The 12,055-nt window shown below is 32.5% G+C and overlaps 1 protein-coding gene across 1 annotated transcript; it reads right to left on the bottom strand.

Annotated features, from left to right (window-relative positions):
• Positions 1-7,376: 7,376 nt before the first annotated feature.
• On the bottom strand, positions 7,377-12,055 carry LOC114415685 (probable LRR receptor-like serine/threonine-protein kinase IRK). Its single transcript, XM_028380493.1, has 2 exons — positions 9,944-12,055; positions 7,377-9,138 (listed from the first exon to the last, which is right to left on the bottom strand). Exons 1-2 carry the CDS (start codon positions 11,428-11,430, stop codon positions 7,689-7,691), a joined length of 2,937 nt encoding a protein of 978 aa, XP_028236294.1. The 5' UTR covers positions 11,431-12,055; the 3' UTR covers positions 7,377-7,688.

Raw genomic sequence — 12,055 nt, 5'->3', positions numbered from 1 at the left:
ATGTAGAGGCTTTCTTTCTTTCTTTTTTCATACTTGTGGAACCTTTTATTTAGCACAGTATTGTTTGATTTGAATTCAAAATGGTGCATTTTATGGAATTATTCATCTATCTTGAATTTTTATTTGTCTTATTTGAGATTAAAAAATTATATAGAAAGTAATTGTGACTATTTTTTACCTGAAAATTGAGTGACAGATTTGTGATTAATTGATAAATAAGTTACAAGTAAAGATTTGAAGAAAAAAAATCCAGCCAAATAAAATTGGCCTTTTTTACGCGTATCATAATCTCTTACCCGATTAATAATTAAATTAAAGACTCTGATGGGTAAAGATCATTAAAATAAAATTTGTATATCTTTTTTGATAAAGCTTTTATATATTACAGTGAAAAATACAATTCAATTAAAATACATTTTTAATTCGTTGGATAATACTTTTACAGTTTTCTATTTAAGTTGCAATAAATAAATATATAAATATTATACAATTTTGTCACATACACAGATATTGTGCGATAATATTCATTTACTCTACTGATTTTTTAAATTTTAAGAATACATAAGTTATTTACGATTAATATATATTCTGATTTGAATTATTAATTGAGATAATTATAACTAGTATATATAATTAAGGTTAAAATCAATCTTTTCTTTTTAAGAAAAGTATTATTATAAACAATTTACTTATTTACAGTTACGGGAGAGTTTATTGAATACAAACACGATGAAATTTTATATTTTTGGGGAATTAAATGATCTCCAACTATTTTTTTTTTTATCTTAATTATCTCAACTCTTCTTCTAAAAGTAAGTATTTCATTTGTCTGTAATTAGTCAGGTTACTTACTGGTACTATGTACGGGCCATTCTTCTGACTATTTTAATTACATTTTGCGAATCGCTTTTAACTTACATAACTACAATATTTATTATGGACATTTTTTTTCTTAAAAAAATAATTAATGAAAATTTTTAGTAATCAAAATTAACAAAAACATATAAATAAAGGTCTTTCAATTCATCAATAGTTATTTTAACCAATAGAAAAAATGAATAAAATGTAATTTTGGTTTTTTTATGCTTCAAATTCACGATTTTAAGCTTTTTATCTTTTAATTAAGATATTTTATCATCTATTTTTTTTATAAAAAAATTGATTTTAGCCTCATATTTTTTAATTGTGATATATCGTTCTCACTTTTAATAAATTATGTTTAATAACGTTTAATTGTGATATATCGTTCTTACTGTAGCTAAACATTCTTATCAAAATTCAAACTCATCACGTTTATTTTGAAAATTCCTTCTATTCCTTATAATATGTTAATTGATTAATAATAATAATCAATAAAAATTATTTTAATAATAATATCAATTTATTATTTGATTTACTTGAATTTTTTTAGTGAGATTTGCATGAAAAAAGTAGGAATAAAGAAAAAAGTAGGATTTTTTGCAAAAATTATACCAATCGTTACAATACATTGCTAAAAATTCAGAGAAATTGATTATTAGTTTTGCAATCGGCCAAAATAAAACTGTTCAAAAGTAGTTTTTTTATTTAATTTAAATACTATATAAAATTAACCGTTTTTCATTCTATTTAACCCTAAGAGATATTGTAGTACTGGTTATTGTTCTTGTACATATCATCTATTTGTTTAAGCTTATTTTTAATAAAAAAATTATATTTACTTCTTAAAAAAGTATTTTTTAATATTTCTTTAAAATTTGTTTTTAAAACTTTAAACAAAGTGGTCCATAATCTGATTGGTTGTCAGAGCAAAGATAATTTTACAAAATCTGATTGGCTGTGAATTAAAACGTAGCATTTTTTTAACAAAGAATTATTTTGTAAATTACAAAATCAGAATCAGTACATGTAACTTTACAGTTATAATGCATCTTTTTAACAGTGTTTGGAAAATCTAATCGATCATTAGACTGATAAACATATTAGTTCAAGGTTTAATAATTCAACAAGATTAAAGTGGTAAAAATTAAATAATACTGTTATTTTAAATTTTTTTAATATAATACATTAAAAATATTGGTTGAATTTAATTTCGTCCTACTTCCCAAACTAAATTACATAAGTTTCACTAATAAATAGTTTCCTAGCTCGCTTCATTTCATTATCAAGTCTTTAAATCTTCTTTATATATGCTATTACATTCAATAAAATATAAAATATGAAGAACGAAAAAGTATAAGTTTCTACACAAACAAGGTATAGGCACAAATACATGTTAAGTTGAATTGCTTGATTGAAGGCCCTAAACAATCATAGCTTCTATTTGTTTATTTTTTTGAAGTGTCTAAATAATCATAGCTGGAATTTATTACAAGTTAGGAATTTGATATCTCCACCCCTTTAAACTAAAGTTCTTCAAACTTGTATTGGTTGGTCTCAGGGTCAGGATAAGCTCTGTTGGCCTCTCACAAGATCGAGTATATATTCTGTTAATATAATTGATCATATTGCCAAGAACATGTATAGAAGTAGTAGTCAAATATCTTCAATTTGATAAGCTAAAGTTCCTCTATAGATTAAGTTATTCATATGATTAAGTTATTCCTCTATAGATTAAGTTTGATAAGCTAACGAATTTAAAAGAGAACTAGTGGTAGATAATTCTAGAGCAAGCTATCCTCCTATGTGTAAGGAAGCTCTAGAATCTCTAGAGCATGTTATCCTTCTATGTCTTTGACAGGTCGTTGTTGAGATTTTATAGATGCTTGACGAAATATTAAATAAGATTTTTTTATATTTAAATATTTAAACTTATTAATATATATTTTAATTCACTAAACAATCATGATTTTAACAAATATAAAAAAGACATATCATAATTTTTTTATTTAAATTACTCTTAAGCTATCGTATATTTTGTTTTTACAAACACACTATTGTCTAATATTTAATTTACATCTTTACAAAAATTACACAATATAAATATCAATATATAAATTATAAAGTAAGCATGACAAAGAGACACAGCGGTAGACGAGTTTAAGTCTCTCGATCAGGTCCCCAAAGAAGACAGAAAACATCTAATTTAAAAGAGGAAATATTATATTTTTTGAAATTAATTCACACTCTCATAAAATTTTATCAAATTTAAATAAACTCACATAAAATTCATCTCATTTTAAAAATTTAATTTATTTATATATTTTGAAAATATTAATTATATTTTTTATTTTATTTATTTATTTTTCATATTTGGTCTCTCAAAGAAAATTTTTTAATTGTATCATTATCATTTATTATTGACAAAATCTCATTTCATATTAAACCTTATATATATTTTATTATTCTTTATTACTATACTAATCTTAATTTTATTTCCTTTATTATTGTAGTCTTTGTTTATTTGTTTATGTTTCTTCAATACTCATATCATAAACCTAAAAATTTAATCAATATGATTCTATGACTTAACATGTTAAAAAAATTAATTAAAAGAGTGATACTTTTTACTGACATGTTATATTTTAATTTGAATAAAAAAAGACATACAATAAAATAATGACTTCAATTTATTTATAAAAATAACATACAATAATATAAAAAAATGTTATAAAACTATAATTTATTTTTAAAAAAAAAAACAGATGTCTTTTAGTCGTAGATCCAGTATCATGGTACCTCTGCATGACGTTCAGGATCGGGCCTACATTTATAGAGTTTCAAGAATTGAGGATTGGATTTGGGAAAAAAATAAAACATTCAGCCACATTCTAATTTTTTTAATTGTAGTGTATCCATCCTATTCTCAATTATTTAGTCATTTGGTGCATCCACATTTTTGTGTAGACATCCACCTTCGGGGAAGTTCAATGTAACATTGACGCCTGGTTTTTTTCCCCTTCATATTGCATCAAGGACCAAAAAGAAAAGAATGGCACTCTACATGGACAGTGACATATAAACAAAACAAACAGACGATTGCTTCCCAAATGATGCTTCTGAAATTATCATTTCAGAAGTAATATGGAAATGAAGAAACAATTCTTGAAGTGCAAAAAAAAAAACACCCAAACAAACAATCTTGCTACTGGGTTCTATGTTAATCGCTAACATAAGATCCCAAGACAATGAGAAATTATTTTTTTTAATTTTTTATTAATAAATATTAATTATTAGTTTTTATCACTAGAAATATCAAACCCACAATCTTTTACTCATTTTCTTCTTTTTTTAATTAATCATCTTACCAAACTTATATCTTTTATCAGAAATTGTTATACCCATAAACAATGTTAGCATTCAACTTCTTTCTCTACTTCATTAATGATTAATGTTATATTTTAGAATATTAGTATCATCTTTTTTTTTTTTACATTCTTCTTTTTATATTTCTATTATTATTATACATAAAAATTATTTTTGTTTGTTAATAAAGAATAACTACAAGTTATTCAATGAAGTCAATATAAAAAAGTTTAGCAGATGAAAAAACAAAAGGAATGAGAAAATAATATATTATTAGTACATAAGTTACATTTCCTCTTTGTCCAGAACTTTGCTACAGTTCTGGCTTATGCAAGTTTCGGCTGCAGCATTTACATCCAAGAAAATGAACAACATAGATCAATATTCACTAAAATAAAATTATTATACTGTAATGTTGGTTTTTATTTATTTTTACTTTAAAGTGCCAAATCGTCACTCCCAAACCAGACGATGTAGATGTCAATATAAGGTTTTTACTAAACAACTGATGTATCATATTGAGGTAGTAGTACTTTACTAGTCCATGTGTTTTGGAATCTCAATACTTTGGTGGGTTCTTTATAAGCTGGAGCTTGTTCTGGCTCGAGCATTGCAAGTCTTGGATGATAGTAGTAAAATATACACATATTTGTATCATTTTCAAAAACCTACGCGAGTCATTGTTATGGGAACTGCAGTCAAAGCCTAAATTACCTTGTCCCCAGAAAAATAGAAGAAAGGAGTACAGTATTTACCACTACTATAAGTTGTCTAGTGCCGTTTTGTTTATACCGCCTAACTTTCAAGTAAATTTTGTGGGCAAAGAAGCATGATCACGAGAATTTGCATAATCAAAATCCCTTGAAATTATTATTTTTTATGAAAAATGCTTTGTAAATAAAAACAAAGAAGGTCATGTGTAGTGCAAATATAAAGTGACAGTGAATAAAGAATGAAAAGTGTTGTTTAAAAATTCAGTTTTTATTTTGAGATTCATTCTCTCTTTAGTAAAAGATTCATAAAATACCGTTTTCTGCATTTTGTAAAATGAAATTGTTGCGCTCAAACATTATACTGCATCCAATTTTATTTATATTATAACTTATTTTTTATAAATAGAACCAAAGATAATATAAGGTACGTAAACAAAAATAAAATAAAATTATGTGAAGTATAGAATTCCCTCCCATGATCCCCTGGGATATTCCATGTGGTAATAGTGAAATAAATGAATGGTCCATCATGTGCTTAATTGCTGACGGTGAGAAAGCCAATGCACTAGGTTCCATTGGGCCCAACACCATTTTTGTTAATTTATACTGCATTAGTAAAATAGGGACAAGTCACTGCTTCCTACATATGCACATGGTTATCCTACCCGTAAAGGCTTCTTCGATTCATTCTTTTCTCTCGCCTTTTCCTTTTCTTGTTTTGAGGGGAAGAATGGACAATAGAATATGCCCCAGAAGCCTAGAGAAGTGTGTATACGTGTTTTTTTTTTTTACCGTCGATAGCCTTGTGATATGGTAAAGGACATGAGTATAGACCACTTAACCCAAACTTATATTATCATATCCAAATTAATATAGTTTAGTTGACAGTATAGCTTGCGAGAAAAATTTGATTTGATTCTTGTAAAATACATTCTTAAAAAGAGATAATAATACGATTAAATCCTAAATTGAAAAATAATCTTATAATCAATTTTAAAAAATCAAAACTTATAAGGATACTTAAAAAAATCCATGCAAAAACCAAAAATCCTTAATTACGATTGCTTTGAAAAAAAAATAAAAATTCCAGTGACACCTTTTTCTCATTCTTTCAATAAATCACTTGATTTGGAACAAGCCTAGCTAGTCGGCCTAAATAGAGGAAAAGAACAAACCATGTCAAATCAGGTATTGAATTCATCGTGGTAAAATCGTTGGCAAGAATCCAGTGGCAATAAATATGAAATAGGGGAAATAATATAGGAACAACAGAGAATTAGAGATATTACTGTATTAGCTTCAAGCTAAAAATCAAATATGCTAGAGATATTACTGTATTAGCTTCAAGCTAAAAATCCAGGGGGGTAAGTTTTAAAAATCTCCTGTCATCCTTATTATTATTTTTTACAGATTATTTTCATTATTTTATTCTGATAAGGTACTATTTTTGAGTGTGATTTAAGGCAATCATCATAGTACCTTAGTTTACAATTATTTGTCAACTACTAAATTATGTAATCTACTATAAAATATTGAGTGAGTAAATAAAGTAAATTGGACATTCAAATATATTCAAAATCACAATAATAATAATAATAATATAAAAAAAAACTAAATGAAAAGCTCAGTACGAGAGCTAGGAAGTAAGGAATTCAAAAAAGAAAAAGAAAAAGCAACGAACATGGGAAGTAATATAACACCGAAAAGAGAGCTTCTATTCCGACAGCATCATATCGGGTAATATTCTTTAATCCAACAAGAGAGATTTACTATTGTCGTCGTGATCTTTAAGCGTGCTCTCTGCATACACCCACTTTTTTCCCTATGACCTTTTCTTCTTCCCATTCCATTATATGCAAAATGCAATGCTGGCATTCCATTATATGCATTGCTCATTAGATTTTAAATAAATATTTTTTTCTTTAAAATTAGTTCTAAGAATCTAGGAAGTCCCAAGGCTGCTCTTAAATCACTTTTGACTTCTAAATTGGCACTTTATTTTATTCCATAGTTTTTTTTATAAATAGAAACATCTAGTCAGTTGTATCTGTCAAATTCATTTTAAGCCCAACAACCACATCATTCCAGCACGAAATCAGTGCAAGATCAATTTTTAAACTAGAGACAATACAATGTTGATTCCATTTTCCCTTCCATAACATTACGTATGATCTCTTGGGCAAGTTGACCTCTTGAATTCAATCATACACAACATGGACCTAAACAACACTATCATAACTAAAATTATTAGAGGCCATTAACTTTTCCCAAAATTTCCCTCCTCAAGGGGAATAAAAAGGCATCACAAAATGATACCATATGCGTACTAGTGCTAGAGTTTGCGCTCTTTCCTCTTTGTATAAGCCTCATACCAAAGGCGTACGGACAAAAAAATATATGGTCATTCTCAAACATATAGAAAAGCAAAAAGCAGTCCGAAACAATAAGTGCGACACCAAAACAAACAAACTAGAACATGAAAGATCAGTATTTGAGCAACAATTTTCAAGGGGGGTCCAAAACGAAACCCGGTGAAAAGGAATCCGGCATCCTAGGTGTAGTAGCATAACATAAGAGAAATCTTAAAAACAAACAACAACTAGAGACTAACTAACAAGGAAGAAAATTACAATGAAAAAGTAAACATTTTGCAACAAAATAATTCCTCGCTTTTCTAATAAATAAAGCCGGATTCTTCTTCCCCGGACATCCCATTGTCTATCCTCCTAATTAAGAAAATCGCAAGTTAATTCATGCCAATTCTTCTTGTCCTTCCGAGGGACATCTTATCAGCTCCAATATGTTAACTACCTCTCCCATGTCAGGCCTGTTAGATGGCACTTGAGAAGTACATATTAAGCCTAGTTTCATGACAGGAATAGCTTCTTCTGCTGGGAACTTCCCTTGGAGCCTCTCATCAATGCACTCCTCCACCCTGCCTTCTTCCAAAGCCCCTCTCACCATGTCGCATAGTACCACCACATCATCCTCCATGTATTCGACTGGCCTCTTCCCTGTGACGATCTCCAAGACCAAGACACCAAACCCATATACATCGCATTTCTCGGTGATTTTCACCGTCTTGCAGGCAAACTCTGGCGCCATGTAGCCGAGTGCGCTCTGAATTTTGCTGCTCAAAACGTATCGATCAAGCATTGGCAACAGTCTTGCTAGGCCAAAGTCCCCTACTTTTGGTTCACCGTAACTATCAAGAAGGACATTGGTTGACTTAATGTTATAGTGAATAATGTTGGAATGGTGCAAGTGTGCCAAGGCCTTCGCTGTTCCGAGAATCACATTAAACCTCTCATTCCATGAGAGGAAGTTCCCACCAGATCCTTCATGGAGATGCTTATACAGACTACCACCGGAGACATACTCGTATATGAGCAGCTGCAGCGATGTAGTCCAATAATAACCCTCGAGTTCCACGAGGTTTTGGTGTCTGATTTTTCCTAATTTCTTCACTTCTCTTTCAAAATCTTCTTGAGACTTGACAAGGCTTGACACAGTGAGCTTCTTTATAGCAACTGAATGTCCATCTCTAAGAACAGTTTGGTACACTGCTCCAAATCCTCCACGCCCAAGCTCACAATCCTTATTAAGCAAAGCATGCGCACCAGAACTGAAATCAGGCTCACCCGAAAACATGACAAGCTTGCCAGAGTTAGCATCTGTAGTCGGGGAACGGCTGAATTCGTCCCCTGCAGAAAATGTGAGGGCAGCTGCATCACGAGGTGTAGAGGAGCGAACACGGAGATTGAGAACAGTGATGCTAATAACACCAATTACAATGACAGCAGCTGCACCAATGGCAATGAGTGCAGAAATGCTGAGAATGATTCTTTTATGACCCAAATTTGGAGGCAATGAACCCGGACCAGTGTCAGTAGAGGTGTTGGGATTTAGAACAATAGGCTTTGGGAGGACAGCAGGGCATGATTTGTTTACTGCAGCGCCACAAAGAGATGGATTGCCAGAAACAGAGGAAGGCGAAATGGTGTTGAAAAAACCACCAGCCGGCAGCTCACCCTGAAGGTTGTTGTGAGATAAATTGAAGGTAAGAAGATTGGCAAGGTTGGCCAATTGCTTAGGAAGGTTTCCAGTGAGACTGTTAAACGATACATCCACAGTTCGCAGGTTAGTAAGTTTTGCAACTGCTGCAGGTATTGGACCACTCAGCTTGTTCTGGGACAGAATCCTACAGAATGTACCAAAGAGAAAGGGGTAAAGAAAACAAAGCAAAACCAGGTAAGTCAGAGCAATAATAAAAAAGGAGCAGTTGGATCTCACCATCTTACTGTGTGAATTTTTAAAATGTACCTCAGGACTACAAAACCTACATAATAGCTCCTACTGAAAAAAACAATGCATGAAACTGCTATGCCATAAACATCAAAGCCACATAATAATAACAGATATTTAAGTACCAAGAAAAAATATAATAAAAATAAATTCATGTCACTGTCACCATTCATTCCCCAAGATGAATTATTGACATCTTTTCTTCAACCTCTTTGCTTTTTCTATTTTGTAGGATATATAGAAGTTTAGAACTTAAAAGTATAAATGAACTTAACCAAGTTGTTGCTGCTAAATAAATAAGTATTGCATTGTGCATGTTTATGCCAAAATACCAAAACTACATGCTAGACTAAATCAAAGCCAAGAGTTTCAAATGTCTTGAATGTGTTATGTGTTTATGTATTAAGATAAGCAACCAACGCATCTCAATAGAACATGGAATAAATTATAATACAAAGAAAAGTTTCCATCAATGGCATATGAACAATGAACAAGCAGGCTGGCTTTTGTTAAATGCATCAAAGAGTATATTAAAGTGAGTTAAACACCTTTTCACCAAATATACACAGCATGCAGATTAGCCAAATCCGTCTGATGAAACTTTAAAATTATTGTGAGAGCAACATTTATATATCTACTGTAAATACAAGCACATGTATAAAACGCCAAAATGAAAGATGGGACAGGGAAAAGGAACTTACAAAGTTGTTAGCAAAGAGCAGTTCTCAATTGACGATGGAATTTTCCCATTTAGGAAGTTCTTTTCCAATACCAGTTCTTTCAAGGACACAGCTCTTCCTATTTCCCAAGGTATGCTTCCATTCAGCTTATTATAGCTCAAATCAAGACTTGAACATGTTTTCAATTCACCAATGGCAGCTGGAATAGGACCTCCGAGAGAGTTGTTTGCTAAATTCAAAACCTGCAAGCTGCTTAAACCTCCAACTGCAGATGTGATTTCGCCAGAAAACGCATTGTGAGACAAATCCAAAACCTGAAGACTTTGAAACGCGACTTCAGCCAAGGCAAACAAAGGGCTTTTCTTGCTCCCACTCTGTACATTTTCTGACATCAAACCCTTGTCCAAATCTGACTTGAAAACCCACAACGGAAGCCACCCGGACATCGAATTCCGGCTGACATCCAACACCGAAAGTTTTGTGCAATTCACAATAGACTCCGGCAGACTACCAGTGAGACCATTTCCAGAAAAATTTAACATCTTCAGCAACTGAAGATTTCCAATAGAGCTCGGCACCTGACCGGTAAACCCATTGTTCGAAAGGTCCAACGTCTCAAGCCCTCTCATCTCCCCAATCCACTCAGGAACCTCCCTCGAGAAAGCATTCCCACGCAAGCTAAGATAACCACACAATGTAAGTTCCTTAAGATCACCAGGAATACTCCCAGAAAAAGAATTATCCCCTAAATCAATAGACCTCAATAGCAAACAACTCCCAAACCCAAAAGGAACATTCCCGGTCAACCGATTCCTCGTCATACTAACACTCCTCAAATTCTTCATCGCCTCAACCCCCTTAGGAATCTCACCCTCCAACAAGTTATCAGACAAATCCAGAGACCTGAGAGCACTCAAGGACCAAACCCCGGAGGGAACAGAACCAGAAAACTGGTTATTAGAAAGGTCGATAGAAGCAAGAGCAGAACATGCCCCCAAAGTAGAGGGAATGCTCCCAGAAAACCTGTTCCTGGCCAAGGAAACAGTCCTGAGAGACCCACATTGTCGGAAAACATCATCAGAAACCTCCCCTGAGAGACTATTCCCACTCAAGTCAATGACCCTAAGGTTATCAATCCGAGCAATGTTGGGGTTTATCCCACCAGTGAGGTTATTATTCGCCAGTGAAAGCTTTCTTAGAAACTGCAACCTTTGCAACCCTCTACCTATTCTCCCAGAGAGCGAGAACCCATCAAGGTTAACCTCCACCACTCTATTGGATCTAGGGTTGCACTTCACCCCAACCCAACTACCACCACACGCGCTCTCATCGTCCTCGTTCCAAGAAGCGAGCTTCCCCTTCGGATCTCGTATGTCAGCTTTGAACACTATAAGCCCCAAAACGTCGTCGTTCAGAGAAGGGTTCACGGCGGTCACCGAAACACAAACCAGCTCCAACAACCACACAAGAAGAAGAAAAACTCTCATGCTTGAAAATAGCACTCGCATTTTTTTGGAATACTAAACATCCATGTGAAATTGAGCTGGGGGAAACAAGTAACGAAGATCAAAGACTCCGAATTTAGACGAGGGAAGCAAAACCCAGAAATCCAACTTCAGATTAAGCTCAAGCCAAAACCAAAAAAAAAAAAAAAGCTGTTTGTTTTTTGGTAACGGCTAGATTTGAGAGTGAGGGAGAAAAAGGGAATGGTGTTGAACACGACTTGAGAGTAGCATTTGCGGGTGAGGGAATTCGAGGAAACGTTACAAAGAACCCCCCCAAAAAAAGTAAACTAAAATAAGAAATGGTCACAGAAGATAAATACTAAAGAGTAAACCAAACCCTAAATCCCACTTTGCAAGTAAGGTACTTTTTTCTTTCTGGGGGAGCTTCAAAGTAAAACAAAGGAGAAAAAATGAAGAGAACAGCACCGAGAGTATTGTAGAAGACTCGATCCAGAAACCGTGAAATGCAGGAACGGAGTATATGGAGTTTGCCGGAAGAGTTTTAAACCGCAAATGGAAAACGGGTTTTCCGGCGAGTGTGACCGGAAATTCCTCGCCGGCGTTAAAAAGCAACGTCTTTCTCTCTCTCACTCACTCTCTCTCTCTGTAGTGTCTCTGGTGTGGTGTG

Source organism: Glycine soja, chromosome 6, assembly GCF_004193775.1.
Source record: "Glycine soja cultivar W05 chromosome 6, ASM419377v2, whole genome shotgun sequence".
In the NCBI taxonomy this organism is placed as follows: domain Eukaryota; kingdom Viridiplantae; phylum Streptophyta; class Magnoliopsida; order Fabales; family Fabaceae; genus Glycine; species Glycine soja.
This window is presented reverse-complemented; position numbering and strand designations above follow the sequence as displayed.